General features: G+C 29.7%; 2 protein-coding genes across 7 annotated transcripts in view; one reads left to right on the forward strand and one right to left on the reverse strand.

Annotated features, from left to right (window-relative positions):
• The window catches only part of LOC139985667 (E3 ubiquitin-protein ligase MIB1-like), a 159,531-nt gene extending 149,141 nt beyond the window's left edge, over nt 1-10,390 (forward strand). For 3 of the 4 annotated variants that reach the window (XM_072000266.1, XM_072000268.1, XM_072000267.1), the window contains exons 2-7: nt 6,233-6,452; nt 7,116-7,426; nt 8,536-8,710; nt 8,979-9,180; nt 9,296-9,459; nt 9,701-10,390. In XM_072000266.1, coding sequence (XP_071856367.1) covers nt 6,237-6,452; nt 7,116-7,426; nt 8,536-8,710; nt 8,979-9,180; nt 9,296-9,459; nt 9,701-9,841 — 1,209 coding nt within the window. In that variant the 5' untranslated portion in view covers nt 6,233-6,236 and the 3' untranslated portion in view covers nt 9,842-10,390. Of the gene's footprint in view, nt 1-934; nt 1,012-6,232; nt 6,453-7,115; nt 7,427-8,535; nt 8,711-8,978; nt 9,181-9,295; nt 9,460-9,700 lie in introns of those variants that run through there. The other variant, XM_072000265.1, reaches the window with a different exon arrangement.
• Nucleotides 10,391-13,633: 3,243 nt separating this feature from the next.
• On the reverse strand, nt 13,634-18,341 carry Dlic (dynein light intermediate chain). 3 transcript variants are annotated; one of them, XM_072000264.1, is made up of 10 exons: nt 18,185-18,341; nt 17,937-18,010; nt 17,482-17,598; nt 17,167-17,397; nt 16,819-17,029; nt 16,541-16,729; nt 16,358-16,472; nt 16,168-16,284; nt 15,260-15,413; nt 13,634-15,168 (listed from the first exon to the last, which is right to left on the reverse strand). In XM_072000264.1, the coding sequence occupies exons 1-10, from the start codon at nt 18,271-18,273 to the stop codon at nt 15,053-15,055; spliced, it is 1,413 nt and encodes a 470-aa protein (XP_071856365.1). In that variant the 5' UTR covers nt 18,274-18,341; the 3' UTR covers nt 13,634-15,052. The 3 variants fall into 3 exon arrangements, with proteins under 3 accessions (XP_071856365.1, XP_071856364.1, XP_071856363.1); XM_072000263.1 differs by having other exon boundaries at nt 15,281-15,413; nt 16,144-16,284; XM_072000262.1 differs by having other exon boundaries at nt 16,144-16,284.
• Between the last annotated feature and the right edge of the window lie 334 nt (nt 18,342-18,675).

Raw genomic sequence — 18,675 nt, forward strand, 5'->3', positions numbered from 1 at the left:
TGAAAATTAAATTAAATTCGCATGCTACTAAATGTTATAGTTTTATATATAGTTATTAAACATTTGTGAATAGTTAACAATGTAAGTAATAGCTGTTTAAGTCTGCGAAACATTTTAATTACCTTCTTCTAACTTGTAACGAACGACATAGAAATTATTTCAATACAAAACTAATCTGAAATTTTATCTTTACAATTTAATATTTCACAATAGTAATACTAACAACGCGAAAAATATGCTTGCAACAAATTTCTTACTCACGAAAAAAGTAATTCGTATAAAATAATCCGTTATTCCCATTGAACATTTTAAGTTTGAAATATCTGAAAAATATCCAATTATCGTGAAACGTTTTTCTTCCTCTCTCATTCAATTACATTTCTTATAATTTGTTCCTTCCAAAGAATCTTCCCGATGCACTTTATTCTCGAACTCTTAATCTCTCGGAATCATGAGATCGTCCCCTGACGATCGAAAGCTAGTTTGGAATTCGGAAGTTCCAAGTCGAATTACGGAAATATCTTGAGAGTTCCGTATACCGTCGACCTTATCCTTTTCTACTACGGACCTCCTCCCCAAAGATTTTCTCGTCGCTCGATTCTAAGCAACGTAATAAAACGTGGTAAAGCATGAAAATCAGTCGATCGATTCTGTTGTAGAATCGCCTTGCAGATACTGTATAAAGTCGAAAAGAAGTTACAATTTTTCCAAGCGATTATATCTCTTGAAATTATAAATTAGATTAACAAACATCTCCTTAACTGTTACAGACTTTCCATATAATGGTAATAATAGTAATGATCATTTGTTAATATCGACGGAACGAGCCCTTTGTTACAGTAAGTGTGTAAGTACATAACTGTAACATAAAGTAAAATTACACGTAGCACAAAAAGAACAGGAAAAGTTAATTCGCACGAAATTACTCTACTGATTTTAGGAGTTACATGCTCGATGATTAGAGACATTTATGTCGGTCATAAAGTGTGCGATGAGTTTCAAGCACAAAGAGTAAGTGTATGTATATAGTGATATATAAATTTTATTGTATTTATTTTATAATAATTTGTGATTATTGCAATTTATCATTGAATTATACATTTCGTTGTAAAATTCATATATTGTTGCTACAAATATTTCTAAGCTTCATTGTAAGTATATAGAAATAAAACAACGAAACATTTGTAAAAAGAACATTCATGCAAGTAGAATAATTGAGTAACCATAAAAGAAATTCGCGAAGGGTATTGCTGCTGGCTATGAGATTTCATTACATATAAAAAGTGGAACATTCGGAAACAAAATGAGGCTAAATAGCATCATAAATCTTTTAATTGAAGCTGCATTAGTTTCGGTATAATCGGTTTATACCTACCGATTAAGTCACAACATGATTGCAGGTTTCTTTAATACGCGCAAAACTCTGTATCAAAAATGTATCGAAAATAAATGTATTAAATTTCTCGTTATAAAAAGTGATTCGATTTAAACGAGTGCAAAATTGACAGGTTAATAACCCGTATGAAGCGTACAATGCGTTACGAGTGTTACTAATTACAAGCTTGGTAATTGTACGATCGAAGTTAATTTACTGCGGAAATTTCGTATAAATCCCTATTAATATAGTAGCCATAACGAATCATTTATCAATTCTCATGTTCTTAAAGTCTAATAAATAATCTGATAAAAGACTTGTTTCGTTCATGTTATATGGCTAAAATTGTATATCTAATATTGTATATCTTAAGCGAAGAAAATAATATCTAATTGAATATTATTTTAAAGTATAATAAAATGATTAAATAAAGTTTTTGAATTTTGTATATTCAAAAAGGTTCCAGTTTCTATTATCAATTGACTTATGTATAACTTAAGTAATTTTAATATGTCAGAAATATAAATATTGAATAAAAATATTTGCAACTATGATATTCTATTTGATAGAGATAATAAATAAATGATAACAATGAATCAAACAATATTGTTGTCTCAAAGCATATTACACGTTTTTCAACTTAATGTCTGATATTAAAATTTTGCAAAATATTTTAATCTTTACCTTTGAATAATATTAACAAAGGTAAATCTCATTTTCAGTTTCGTGAATAATATTACAATATTTTATCTGTCGATAAATTTAAAATTTATATTCACGTACGACCTTCATGCCACGAATCTTAATAACCAGTGTTTCTGTTTAATTACATCAATCGATCAAAAATGTTTTACATTACGTTTTCCTCCTTACACATAACTTAAAGATGAACTTCGTATTGCTGAAAGAAAAATGAAATCAATTAGAGAAACCGATCTGACAACATAATCGCTAGAACAAAAATATTGCTTGCAATTATTTTTTATTTATTGGTTCATGAACCACCGTAATTGCAACGATTATTAGTGGTGGTGAATCACACGGAAAATTCATAAGGCTAAACGAATCGTGAGAAGAGTATTATATAGGAAATGTGTGTTGGAACAATATATACAAATTAAATCGGTGTACAAATGAATAATTCAAATTTCTGTAGTGAAACTAAGTTCTTTAAAAAAAAAAAGTACCGCAAGTTTCATCAGAAGTTCAATCAAATTATTTATCGTTGCTTTCTATGACATTAAGCCACCTATTAGGCAAATGATGATTCCATCACGGAAAAATGATCTTCATTCTTTAGACAACGCTAGGCTGCACACTGTTTCTGTGACAAAAGACATCGTGTCTTGGATAGAACGTCTTGCAGTATGCAATTTATTCACCAGGCATTGCTCACTCGGATTATTATCTATCTCGACCGATGAGACACGCCTTGTCCAATTAGTGGATGAGATACAAAAATGACTTGACAATTGGATCTTGTCTAAGGACGCAGCATTTTTCCGTGATGGAATTCATCGCTTATTCGATAGACGCCTTAAACTTATAGAAAGCAACGGCGAATACTTAGAGGAACCTGTTTTATTTCTTTAAAGTAGACTTTCAGTTTCACTGAAGAATTTTGATTATTCGTTTGCACAACTAATATACGAAAAACAATAGGAGTATTTGTATTTACGTAACATAATGCAACATATATTTTTTTCGTATTTATTCATAGCGATCTCTAGCAGCATTGTTATTCATAACATTAGCAATATCTCGAAATATCATTGTCAATTCCAACGATAATATTAGTAGTAAATTCTAATTGATATCAACGACAAATTAGCAGTCCAAACATTTAGAAATAACACCTGCGCGAAGAATAAAAAAAAAAAAATCTAGACAGCAACACCTCAGGAGAAGCTGTTTCCTTAATACGTTAATGATATCAACCTGTGAAAAGTGCGTCGGATGCGAACCTTAATTAATATTAAACTATTTACAGCTTTTAACGTCATAATACCGTCGCCGATCCCTTTTGAATATTTATACCGGTAAAATTGGCGAATTTTTCCGCGATCTCGTAACTGCGGTTGCACTGGAAAACGCGTTGCGAGCCATCGTAGACCGGGCTTAATAAAAAAATACGCCAGCGAAGCAGCATAAAAATTTTATAGTCTTCGATGGCGGTCTTCCAGGCGCAAACGGAGAGACGTAAAATGCGTAATGACGCTGAGAAATCGAATAGAACGGGGAAAAGGGCTGTTAGCCGCGAGCAAATCGATTCTGCGGTAAAGCGACAATTATACGAGTCGATGCGAGTAATGGACTGTTTCCGTTAATCGTGCAAATAGTATTTCCTCCGTTCCTTTCTTTTAGTTGTCGTTACAGAAAATGTTATCCATTGTAATTGAGTCGTTCGTGCTAGCCATGTAAAAGATGATTTTATCCTGCAAATTGGAAATTAGAAAATAAGGTTGAATCACGATTCAGACTTTTGTCACATTAATTTTCGTTTAACAATAATAATAGATTCTTTAGGATCTCTTAGATTCTCTGTGAATTCTAAGAGGCAAGAAAGTTTGTAAATAGGTAAATAAGTCAATCACGTTACCAAAGTTACAGGTTACTTATGAAATTTTATGTTCTTGTATTATCGTCTGTGCAAATTTTTTTTCTAAAAAAGAAATATCTTTTTGTATATAAATAATCATGAGATAGAGGATCAAAGAAGCGGCGAATAATTCAACTAATATGTACTTTCAAAGAAAGATATATTTATGTGTAATATTTCATACTGTAACTTCCTCTGGAATTGTATTAATGCTACGAACAGTTTCTAGTCTCTTGCCACGTCTGATTAAATTTGTACGTAGAAAACATACATCGTAAACTGGTATTAAGAAAAACACTCGAGTTCGGTTAGCACCAGGTCTCGAGTTTTGATTTATGGTTGTGCTTTTTTCGAATAAAAACATTGACAAAACACCGATCGTGTTATAGGATGCTATCTTTAAATCAACATTTACTCGCAATCATATTTTTAATCATTAAATTTCTAAAAGTCTTACGCGCGATGATATTGACCATTTCGTATGCAACGAGTTGAAAAATAAAAGTTTGACGTTTATCGGAAACGTATGCGTCAAGTTGCACGTAAAGTAAGTACTTATATATGTACATACATACATATACACGTGCGTAGAATAAACATATGCATAGCTGTCGTGCCACAGCGGTGCTGGTACCTCGAGGAGGTCCTGTCAAAAGGCAGCTGTCACGTCTCTTTCCGGTTGTAGCCTCGAGGAAAGACTGTCCATGGGGTCCACAGGCAACACAGTCATAGATGGTGGTATCTTTGAAAAACATCGACAAAACTAAGTCTTTATAATTATCACACGCCAAAGATACTCGGGGCCAAAATGATTATTGAAATTGAAGTTCTGCGTAGTTGTATGGAAAAATTATTATACAATATATTGATAATCGTTGCGTACGTGGACAAAGACTTCCTTCTTAAGATCTTAACTAAATCGTATTAAAGTATTAAAAAGTATTATAATCTTTGAAAGGATAATGAAATAAAATATATGAAAGATTTATATCTTTGCAAATTTTAATCTTATTAATGTATGATAAAATGTAATCTCAAATGTAATCTTTATGCTCCGAGCTTGCTTGAATATTAATTATAGCGCAGTTTATAATAATCGTATTAAAATTTCCAAACGATTATAGTAATTTACGAAACTTCGTTGATTCTTATTTCCATTATCTGTCCGTTTGTTTTCGTCTCCGGCTGTATATTAATTATGAAATAATGAAATTGATTTAAATAATGACACAGATAAAAATTAAAAAATATCTTTGATAGGAAAGTAATTTTTTAAAACTCCGATCAGAGGAACGAATACGGTCGAATTAAAAAGATGAATTTTCAACGAAAACAATTTCATATTCACGTTGACCATTTCGCGATACAGCATGGAACAATATATTGTAGAACATGCAGAAACGTGGATATACTATCGTAAACATCTGTTACTAAATAATCTACGAACAGCGTCATTACCAGCCAGAGTTTGCAGGATTTGTTAATCGACAACCGTGTCTGTTAATGATGTCGTGGCTATAAACCGAAAGGATTTCAGTTGATTTCTGCGTAAACTGACTATGTATTCGTATCGACAGCGGCGAAAATCCGCAGACGACGAATATCTGTTTGATTTCGTGTTATTTATCATCGGTTAACTGCACGCGGCGACACTAATGCGAAGCAATAATGTGGCATCGAATTACAAACGTTTGCCAAACGACGTAATTGATTGCCCATCCTTTGATAACAAATCCGTTTTGAATTTGCTAGTGAAAATCACAATTTCCTGATCGCACGTGTCTAAAAGCTCTTTACACCGGAGTAACATCCAGGACGATCGTCATTAAGTTCCTTCTTTCTCCCTTTTCTAAAGCTGGATTTCTCATGCATTTGTTCCAGAAAAAAAGAAATTGCTGAATTTCCTTCTTTAAACAACTGTTACTGTTTTATGTTATTTTTTATAATTTCGTCTTTGCTCCTGAGCTATGTAATCGTTAAAATGTTTAAATTTGTTTAAAATTGTTAAATCGTTAAACACGTCAAATTTACGTGTATAATGTATAAACTAAATATTTTTGCTTGTTTGAATGATTATTATTTATTTTAATAAAAAATCAAGCGAAATTTCACACATAACAGCCTCATAATAGCCTCTTTGTCGATAAAAATTATAAATTTTCCTCTTGAAATTCGAAGTACGACTAGAATGAAATATTACAGCGAAAAATCATTTTATCGGTCGTACTTTAAACGTGATATTTTTCTTTTGATTGCAGCGCAATGCGGGTGCTCCTCTCGAAACTTCCGAGACCATGGATAGTTGACGAGAAAAAGGACGATGGTTACACGGCCCTTCATCTGGCTGCTCTGAACAATCACGTCGAAGTTGCTGAACAGCTGGCACGTGCTGGAAAAGCTGACCTGGATTTGCAAAACGTCAATTTGCAGACCGCGTTGCATCTCGCTGTCGAGCGACAGCACACGCAAATCGTTCGTGTACGTTTATTTCATCGTCAAAAAGAAATCCTCACTTCTGATCCGATGCTGCACAAACGATTCACTGAACATTTCCGATGTTCCAATTCCTTTCGAAAACACATTCCGAACATTAATCTCAATTCCACCCATGAAAAATCGAAGTATCTTTCTCAATAAAAGACTTTTCTTGTTCGATCTGACATGACTTTGTTAAACGATGATTTACTGTCTAATATACAATGATGAACAAAAATATTGACACAGATCGGATTTTTCTGTAGAATCCTCTATAAATCTTCGGTATATATGATTCATTGTCAAATTTTTTTTATAAAATATAAATTTCAAGTCTAAGGTTTAAGCGTATCATAATTCGTCATCGTTAAGCAGCTCTGTTTAACGAACAACGAAAGCTACACGACGATCTGTTCTTAACGATACATGGGATTTTAATTATTGTTATATCGATACAAGAATGAATTCTAGAACAATTTTGGAACTCGCATAGATAAGAAAATAATTTAGCAGCGAGACATAGGGAATCGGAGCGATGTTAGAACTCCATCGAACAATTCGAGATACGGGAGTTCATACGTAATTAAAATGTTCTTAAACCGACACAGATTAATTTTGCCACGGGTTAGTTCGATAATTAAACGGGACTCGTAAATCCTGTTGTAGCTGCTGGTACGCGAAGGCGCCAATTTAAACGTGGCAGACAAGGACGGTGACACGCCTCTTCACGAAGCCTTGAGATATCACACTTTGTCGCAGCTGCGACAGCTGCAGGATGTCCAGGACGTAGGGCGGCTCCTGATGGGCCTGGGCGCGCAAGGACAGGACAAGAAGAGTAGCTCGTTCATTGCTTGCTTTCTGGCTGCCCATGGGGCTGACCTGGAATTGAAGAACAAGAAGGGACAGACTCCGCTCGACCTCTGCCCAGATCCAAATCTCTGCAAAACGCTAACTACTTGCCACAAGGACAGAGAATCGTTAGTAATTACAATCTACCTCATCCCGCAGTCACATAAGCGAAACGTCGCAGTTCATTGAGAAGTTTCAAATGCGGGCATACAAAATTAAGGTTCATACTACGATAGAGCCTTTCGTATTCGATAGAGAGACGAAAATGAAACTTTCGAGTAATAGGACAATCACTCTTTCGACATTGAATTTCAGTTGTTCAAATAGAGATCAAGAAAATCCCAAGTACTTTCTTATAGCTTTCTCCAACAGTTGTTTTAAATCTTTATCCTATTTTTGTTAATTATTTATTTCCATCATAAATTATAAACTAAAATCGCAATATCATTTTTTTGTTTTAATGATAAGATTGCTTTTGAATAAGAATATTTGCACGTTAAGAAATACATATCTATAACGTTTTATCAATTATAATATCTATATAAAAAATTAATAAATATTTAATTAGAATTTAGATACAGAAGAAATGTCTGATTTATAACAAGAAATACTTAAACACAGGAGCATTATTAATTTCTTTTATAAAATAAAAAAAATATTTGAATTCCTTTTCTTATATACATATGCACACGATAAAATAGTTTGCAGAATGAGAAGACGTTCGAGAAAACAACGTAATCTACACTTACTCGGATGATATGCAACTGTTTGGCACGTGGCTTTCTGTAATTACGACCGCTTAATATGCATTCTGGTCAAAGGAAATAAGATTATATCTTACTGAAGCGTGCAAATACATGTCTGTAGCCGAGTAATCTCTACATTTTCGAAGCATAAACTTCCCTATGCAGCATGAAACTTCTCATATAACCGATATTACGCTGTAATCAAATCTTACGAACACGTCCAATTTACACTTCTAATTTTTCTATCTTTTTCTCTACGCAACAAGAAATAATTTGATCCTCCGGAAAAGAATTTTGAAAAATGTTGCTTCCTTTATATTATAAAAAAAAAACGCGTTTTGTATTAGATACAGAAATATACTAAATCAGGCTCTACATCCAAGATGTGTCGATTTGGTTCAAAATCATAAATAGTCCGATAAATTATAACGAGATACTTTTAAAACAAGTTTTATCTTCTTGCATTTACTATGCATAATTATTACTCTCAGGGACAACATCGAACCGGCAGCTCCATCAGCCACGATCGACGAGTGTTTGGTCTGCTCAGATGGAAAACGTGAAATGCTTTTCAGCCCTTGTGGACATGTAGCTTGTTGTAACGCTTGCGCGCCAAGGGTGAAGAAATGCCTGATCTGCAGAGAAAATGTCTTCTCAAGAACAAAAGTAAAATACTATCTTGATAATTTTTAAAATTCGTATTGATAGAACGTTGACCGTAATTCACCGATAATAATGATACCGCGATAATGATAGATTCCTGGCTAATGCTCCTTTTATTTTATAAATAAATTTTATTTCCTCTAGGAATTTATTTCTAAAAATTTGCGAAATTATTCATACATTCTAGAACAATATTTTAATACTTTTGATTAGAAAGAAAAACAAAGAAAGTGAATTACCTGCTTTAAAAACAAATTAAACGTATTTGCAGATCGAGGAGTGCGTGGTTTGCTCGGATCGTAAAGCTAGCGTACTATTTCGTCCGTGTGGACATATGTGTGCTTGCGAAAGTTGCGCAGCTCTGATGAAAAAATGCGTTCAATGCAGAGCTCAAATTCAGCACATGTTGCCGTTGTCGATCTGTTGCGGTAGAGGAGGCGATGTCACTTACGTTAAAGCAACCAATGCTTCAGGTACGAAATTAATAAATAATATGTATTAATGATAAACGAAATAGATCCGATAGGAGAAATATAATAAAAGTGTAAAAATTATTTATGCATATAAAAAATGTTCATGCGTTAAAAGGTGCAACGATAACAGACGTGAAGAGTGATCAAGAGGAAGAATTATTATCGCAACAAAATACTGGAGGTGGAGGAGAAACTCTATTGATGAACAACGGTAGCCGAGATACATCACACAGCGATATACAGAAACTTCAACAACAACTTCAAGATATCAAGGAACAGGTATATCATCTTCTTTATATGATTTGTTATATGTTTTCCTTTCTTTTTGAATTTAATTTCTTCCTCAAATGAAGATATGTAATTTACAATCTTCATCTTATAGGAACTGCAGCATAGAAAAGATTGTAATTTTACACAGAAAATAAAAGCTCGGAAAAAAACGTTGATTAAATTGTACAAAAATTAATTAATTGAAATTTGTATTATGTACATTGAAGTATTTTACTTTGTATCTTTACAGACAATGTGTCCAGTTTGCTTAGATCGTTTAAAGAATATGATATTTTTGTGCGGCCACGGCACCTGTCAAATGTGCGGAGATCGGATGTCGGAGTGTCCAATATGCCGGAAGGCGGTAGACAAGCGAATTTTGCTCTATTAAATCTAGAAAACTGATTATCATTCGGAGCTAGAATTTCATTTAGATATATAAGAATGAATGATAATGGTAGGAATAATTAAATATTGCATCTATTATCTGATTCAAATTTTGAAAGTATAGATACGTTTTATTTTCGATACTTTCAACTTCCACAAGACTGTAACATAAATTAAGATTTTGTTAAAACTATCAAAGTATATTTATACATATACTGCCCATTCACCAAATAAAATTTATACTAATTAATTCTAATAGTTTTTATACTACTATTTTAAAATTTTAGTAAACATTTATAAGAATTAATATGTATAAAATATTTCTATTTAATTTCATTACATCTATCGTACATAAGTATAATACCATAATGAAGATATGAACAGGCTATTCAGTGTAATCTGTTCCACGATTAATATTATTTTGAATAACTATTTCCTAAATATATTCAAGCATATCAAACGTATGCTTAAACGTATATGCTTAAAAATTTCCCAATCTTTTAAATAAATGTTATGAAAGATATATACAAATCATAACATAAATTTGAGAATATTTCTATTTCCTTGTTATTTTGAGAGAGAAAACCGAATGCAATATTTACTTATTCCTTCTTTTTTTAATCTGTTAACGGGCTCCGTATAATTTGTCTATAATATTATTACTTCAGCACATTTTCACGATATAAATATAATCGGGCAATTAAATATAAACATACATTATTATTTTCATGAATTAGGCTGGGTCATGAAAATGAATTACAAGAATTCAAGCAAGTTGATCGTATTTATGATGAAATAATATTGATGATGAATATATATTTATGAAAGTGCTTCGTCCTTATTCATTTCTTCAAAATTACCAAGTTTGATTCAATAATGTAAGTTAATAAGTAAACTATTGTTTTCTAGTAATTGTTATTAGTCGAAAACTCTATTAACCAATATTTTTAAACATTTATAATGTTTCCATTTTACGCTGATATATAGTCTATACGCACAATAATCCTTCAAAGACATTCGTTACTTAACGTTACTTCAAATGTACAATTAAACGTAGTACTTATAGTGTCGAAAGCCAGCAAACACCTTTTACAAAGCTTTTGCTTTCCTCGATTAGGAGCAATAACGAGTGGGATAAGAAAATTCGTACTTTAGAAAGTAACAGATACCCGCAAATTCTGCATTTCTTTTTTTATTTTGCTGTTTTCCTTCCTGCAATTACACAACAATAACGCGTCTTGTATACAGTAATTTATAGATACAATATTTTTTTAACTGCTTTTTTTTGTTACTTTATCATTTCTACTACACTTTATTAGATGTAATTTGTACTTACTAGTATATTTCCATGATTATAGATTTTGCATTCTATAACAAAAATTTTATTCCGCTTTTGTAATAATTATCGAAAGGATATAAATTTTTAAGACTTTCTAGTTTTTCTTGTCCCGCACATAATTTGCATGAATTTCTTGTAAATACTTCGCCACTTCCTGTCCTCAATCTTATTGCCAATACTGTCACATTTGCTCTCCCTTCTTGAAACTGTATAAAGTATCTTATTATTAGAAGTTTCAATATTCCCAATAATAATAGATACTGCCAATTACTTTTATAAATCATGAAACGTTTAATTTATCATTAAATATCTAATTAGTTATAAAAATATTAGGAAAATAATTATCATTATCATTGTAATTCAAAGTTTCCCTTATTTCCGTAATTTATATACATATATTAAAGGCAATGAAAACATTACGCAGTTTAATAAAATTAATCTAATTGACAGTAATTTGCATAAACATTAATAATAGTAACTATCTATATTTTAGAAAACTATATAATAACTTATTCAATTTACTTCCCTTTTTATAGTGAGGAAAGAGGGGAAGCAAAGTTTTGAAAAGGTAATAAATATGAATATTTGTTGGCTTATAAATAATCTTTACAAGACTTTGCATCTTCTTTCTTAGTATCACCATTCGTAAAAAAATGTAAAAAAAATAATGCTCATTGATTATACATTCTGAAAAGGATATTTATAATGAAATAGAAACAAAATTTAGCTTCGTATTTGAATCGAACTAATCGGCATAAATTTTCTACTTGTAAAATTAGTAATTGATATTTATATCATTTTGTATTTCCTTCCTTTTCGAAAAATATTCATTCTTATAATAATTTTTTGCTTGTGAATTTGTAGGAATAATCAATAATTGTTAACTGCACTAACAAATATCTTCCTGTATTTAAATTCTGGCTATATAGGTACGATCATATTTACGTTTTGTGATACAAAAATTCAGTAAAAGAGTTATAGTCAGGTAATACAAAATCTTTTAGTATGTCACAACAAATAAAATATGCAATCTATGATTATCCTTGATATCGCATAATGTTAAAATTAATGTTATGAAAACATTATTTTTTTATACATAATGTTAACATTAAAATTTTCATTTTTATAATTTTTGGAAAATATTTTTGTAGTAATATAATGTAATTTGAATATATTAAACGAATATAATAAATTTAAATATTTCATTTAAGTATTTGAGATAAAAAGAATATTTCACGTGTTTGAAATAAATTCAATAAATGGTCTTTATTAATATGGTCTTACCTATAAATTAATCTTCATTGTGAATATTACAATACTATGTAGTGCTTTTAACTATTACTCCTTGCTCTTCCATTTACAATATCTTTTTAGAAGTTTTTGAAAGGCAATTATTATATGCGTTTAGAATAGAAACATTATTAACTAAATTTAAAATAAGTAGACCAATAAACAAGTATTAGACATTAATATTTAATTTAAGACTCCATTTTCTACAACCCTAGATCATGCATAATTTACCTTGAATTAATGGAGTATAAAATTGGTTAAACAAATGAAAAATGTAATAGGTATTCAACAAAAATTTTGATTATTGATTAATTAAGTTTTGTAATATCTTCTACTATAATTTTTATTGTAAGTTAATTATTTGTTAACATGGAGTCTTAAAGAAGATACAAAATGTGAATGGACAACATGTAGTTTTTGTACCATTCCTGTTACATAATATTTCTGTAAAAGAATACATTTTACCTAAGAATATTATATATAATAAACAGCATTAAAAATGATGTATAACATTACAATGGGATTATAAAATTTTCTTCTGAAGTCTTTGAGTAAAAAAATCAATTGTAACAATTTTTTCATTTTCAAAATGAAAAAAATATTCGTAATTCATTCCTTTGGTTACTTAATCGTTGATCCTATTGTATTGTCTATATCTTTGGCGTTTGCAACGGAAAAGAACATCGTAAGAAAAATGTTACGACGATTAGAAATACCATCTTAATACTTGTATTATTCTATTACGTTATACATATAACCGTCTCAATTGTATTCAATGAAATTATAACAATAAATATATTTGTTCAACCTAGTAAAGAACAATAGTATGTCAAATATTCTTATTTATTGCGCACATATTAATAAGTTAAAATAGTTTAATTCTGATATGTATCTATTAAGTAAAATTTTATATAGAGGACAAATAATAGAAAATTATAGAATGCAATTAACATTTTATTAATTTAATAGAACTTTCTATTTCTCAAACATCAAAATATAAATATACTTTCGTGTCATTAAAATTATTAAATATTTAATACCAAACATAAAAATATCAAATGAATGTAAAATAAGTAATCAAGATTTTAAAAGTACAAATATTTTTAACTCTTTTAAATTATAAAAATTTGATTGCGGTATATTGCTGTAATAATAATAACCTCTATGTTTATGAAAAATTATTTATTTTTGATCAGGAATTTTAATTACTTCATATACAGAAAAGCCACATTAATAACTGAATTTACAGATTCTTCTCTTTTACATAAAATTCTTTTAAAAGTTGACAAAGAAGTTTCACTCGCCTTGTAACCGTTCACTCCAAAATTCATACCACGAATTATCTTCAAACCAAAGACAAGCCCGTGTCCTTGGTTAAGAAATCTCCTCTAAATCTAACATTCATATAAAATACTATCTCACACATTCGTATGGCTCATTTACGTTACAGTAACGGCACTTTATAAATTAGACCGAATACAAGAGAAAATTATTCAGCCAACTTTTATCAACGAGAACAATATTGTATAAATAGAATTATTTATTTATTAGGAAATGAAATGAAAGCATTGAAGAGCAGTAAAAAAATCCTTATATCCTTCATGGATGATTATTAAATAATTTACTATAACGAGCTGTAGGGACATGTGCGTAAGCATAATTGAATGTATTACTATATTAAATATTTAATTATGTTAATTTAATAACTCTCTAGCTGTAATTTTGTATTGTTACTGACAGTCAGATATAACAAACAAAATTATTGATAGATTGTGTGACATTTTGTTACTTTCTGTTTCTCAGTAACATATTCGTTTCTGAATCAAATTCAACTGATCTTATAAATTAATTTCAATTCTTTGCGACCCATTCAAGTGTAATTAAAATTTTTATTGCACATTCATAACAAACAATTAGTACTATGTCAAAAATCTTAATACCAAAAGAACCATAACACTAGAAATGTGCAAACATTATAGTTATACATAAAAAACGTGCAATCTACAACCTAAAGAAAATTATAACTTTAAAAGACTAAACAAAAAATTATTTTAGATTATACAATTGTGCTTCATTTTATAAATTGATACAATATTTTATAACAAAATTTCATAAAATATTAATATGTTGTTATATATATATATATTTCTATTTAAATAAATTCAACTGAATATTTGTGCTTTGCACAATATGATTAGTTGTTGATTAAAACTTTCTTGTAAGTATTTTATAACTATGACAAGTTATTAAAAGTTGTATTTTTTAAAACAACTGTATTAAATTAATAAATGACAAAAATCTTAAATCATAATAAATTACATAAAATATAATAAATACAAATAAAATCTTTTTAGATCATTATAAATTACCAAATTAGTACATGCATTGTAATATTATTAATACAAATATGATAAAAATAATTTCTGTATCAGTTTTAAACATTACAAATGAAGATGAAGATTACACAAATATATTTTATATTCAGTGTCATTCAATTATCCTCAAAATGTTATTATGGAACTGATATTTATGATTTATAATTCAATACTTAACTCCCAATATGGGTCGCAAAGAAAATATATTTCCTTAACATTCAGATGATGAATTTAAGTTGGGAGGAGAAAGCTTTTTCGTTCGAGTAAGTCGATCTAATTCCACTGCTGCATCATTACACATAGTTGCTTTATCTACTGATGCATTATCTGAAATAAACAATAAATCGAAATTTTTAACTTTAAAATGTTATGAAAATTCATAATATACTATATTTTTATAATACATTATAAAACTTACCAATTTTTATCGGACTCGTACCTACAGTACCTGGTGATCCAGGGCTTCCAGTCTTTTTGTGAAGAAGAGAATTGAAGAAGTTAGCTAGAACACCTTCCCCAGATTGTGCAGATCCAGTACCTTTGGGATCCAACTTTTTATTTGGTGATGCAACCTGTATAAAAAATATTTAATATTTGCAAAATGGTATTTTCTGTTATATTCATAACAGATCATACCACAAAGATTAGAACATGCTTTTGATCGTCTACTGTAAAAACACATAGTGATCTCATTCACCACAGAGTTACTGAACAATGGAACATGTAATTAAAATTTAGCCTGTCAAAGTATGAAATAGTCATGTATGCAAATATGCTTTTTCTGTATAGTAAATCTAACAAAATACACATATTAACATTAATTGTTAGCTTAGATTCTAAAATGTAAAAGAACACAATATAGTTTATTAAGATACAATATTATCTTACAATTATATAATGAGAAGCTACTAACCTAAACATAAGAATATATAAACACTAAACAACGCATGAATTGATCTAATTGGTTTAATGTCAATGCAAAAAAAGTGCTCAATGATCCTAATATTAATTTACAAAAAATTGAATAAGAAATGTAAATGCTATATGTCACATAATTACACCCAAGAATATAAAAAGCAACACTCGCTCAAACATCAATTAAAGTCAAAATTTTCGGGGTATTAAAGTCAGAATAATTTTAATATGAATAAGCATTATCTGTTAAGAGGTGAGGATATGATGATAACATACATGAATACATGATATATATACATAAATTAGCCACAACATTGTTATTCAATACTGTATGATTATTAACTGCATGTAACATGACAAGCATGCTCCAATTATAAATGGTATAACCTGAATAACTGGTCCAGTGCTTGCCTGATTCCTGGTTGTTGGAGATCGCGTTGGATCTTTTATACCTAATAACGCGGCTTGTTGTTTCGCTAAGAAAGCTTGTTCTTCTTCTGCCTGTACTTCTACTTCTCTAGCTACACACTAATTAGTAAAATAATATTTTACTGTAAAGTCCTTAATATTAAAAATGTAATTTATCTGTACACACACATACTTTTCTGTTTGTTGATGGTTGTGCAATAACATCTCTATAGTAATCATCTGGTTTCATTGATTGCAAATTTTCATGAAGAATGCTAATCTTTTTCATGTTATCCCAACCAGCAGGACTGTAAACAAGAACATATTTAAAATATTAAAAATATATACAAATATTTACTCAATTAAAATTACATACATGAGAACTGCATCTTTTTCGACGACTAAAGCAGGTGTTCTAAATGGTAAAGAATAAATTCTATGTGTAAGATATTTATAAAGCAAATCACAGTTTTTATCTTCCTTTGCTGATGTGTAGAATAATCCTGCACCATATTGCAAACAAAATCGTCTTATCCACTGTTGTATAAAATCAAAATGTTCATCCCTATAAAAAATTAAAATTATTGAACAAATAAAGTAACTTATTACCACCAATTACATCTTCTTTTAATGGTAATTATATTATGAACTTACTTATAATCATGTTCTTTCTCAAGAGTAGACATATAATCAGTTTTGGTAATAACAACAACAACATCTAGGCCTAAATTTGTTGTAAGTACTCCTTCTGGTAGTGGTAAATTATCCATTGTATCGTCATCTAAGTTACGACTAGTTCGCCTTAAAGGACTACCAGGATCTAATTCATCCCCAGGTTCTGTATAATCTTGCCACTTTTTTACATCTAAGCACATAAAACATGATTTGAAATTTTGAAAATTTGAAAAACGATTTAATTAATATATTTTTTATTATTAAATGAAGACATGTAACAATGTGAAATACATACTATGAAAGAAGTAATTTAAAAATATGGCTTACTAAATTGCCTGCATCGTTGCCAAGTATCATTATCTAAAGGTAATTTGTCAATATGATCTCCCAAAAGTGCAGCCCAGGATTGAAGTTGATCGAGGATAGCCCATGGAGTTGTCATTGCAGCAACTAACATAACAAGTGTATGTGGAAATCTTTCTGCATTTAATGCAAATCTTAAAAGATTTGCATGACCAGGATCACCATCTAATACCCATACAGATAACCTTGTTTGATCTGAATAAAAAATTTAAAGAATAAAACTTCATTACTCTTCACCTGTTATAATCAGAAACATTATCAATTCTTAATTGATAGTACCATCTCTATAATCATCTCTGACATCAATATATGCAAACTCCAAACCAGAACCTTTCTTTGGATCTTCTACGCCTTGTAATTTAGCAATGAGTGTTGTTTTTCCACTTTCATTATCACCTATAAATGAAATGATTTTTTGCTACTATATACACGTGTAATCTAAATACTTAGTGAACAGCTTTATTATATAACATATATGTCATAAACATCTATATTATTATCATTGGATATGTAAAATTAATTTTAAAAATCTTAACAAAAGATAATAAACAAATTACAAGTCAAATAAAAAATCAAACAAATAGGTAACCATATGTTACAGGCAACATTAAAACAAAATTACATATATAAACATTACATTTGACACTCATTATAATACATAACATTTATGCATGACACATACAAGTATCTTCAGAATTTTGCATTAATTAAGGAAAGTAATTACTCAAACTTACCTAAGACAAGAATATTCTTGTTTGAGGGTAGTTTGTTACTGCTACTATTTTGTACTTCAGCCAAAATAGAGGACCTGTAAAAAAGGAGACAATTAAAAATAAAGTAAATGATTAAAAATGACTAATTCTCTGGCTTCTAATGTGTGGCACGTAAGACGAACGTCAAAATATTTATACGTTGCAATTGCCTACTGCAATATGTATAATTTATATTAAAAAAAATTTCGAAAGCAAACTTTTATACATACCATAAGTTGTCTTTATTTTCTGGATCTTCTTTTTTCTTCGATTGAAACCCATTGCTCTGCAACATCATATCAATTGCCGTCGCTGCCATTATCCATTTGACAGAAATGAAATCTGCTATCGATTGTACGCAAACTGCGGGTGCGGCTCGCAGTTAACTTCGTTCAGAACGGAATCTTAAACACGTTCAAATGTACGTGTAAGCTTATACATGTTCATTTTCTTTACTTTAAATTTCATGTTTAATTGTTATTCGATATTTTATTTTTGATAATACGTCTTTTATTATATATATACGTATTATTATAAACATCCAACAACGTTTTTCTATTAATATATAAATTACGTACACATTGAAAATTACACTTTACTTATACAAACAATTTAACATTAATGGATAGTTGGTCTTACTGTTTATTCCAAATTAATATTTAATGAATCATGAATGTATAATACACAGGCACATACAATGTATATATGTAGTATATTTAAA

Source organism: Bombus fervidus, chromosome 3, assembly GCF_041682495.2.
Source record: "Bombus fervidus isolate BK054 chromosome 3, iyBomFerv1, whole genome shotgun sequence".
NCBI lineage: Eukaryota > Metazoa > Arthropoda > Insecta > Hymenoptera > Apidae > Bombus > Bombus fervidus.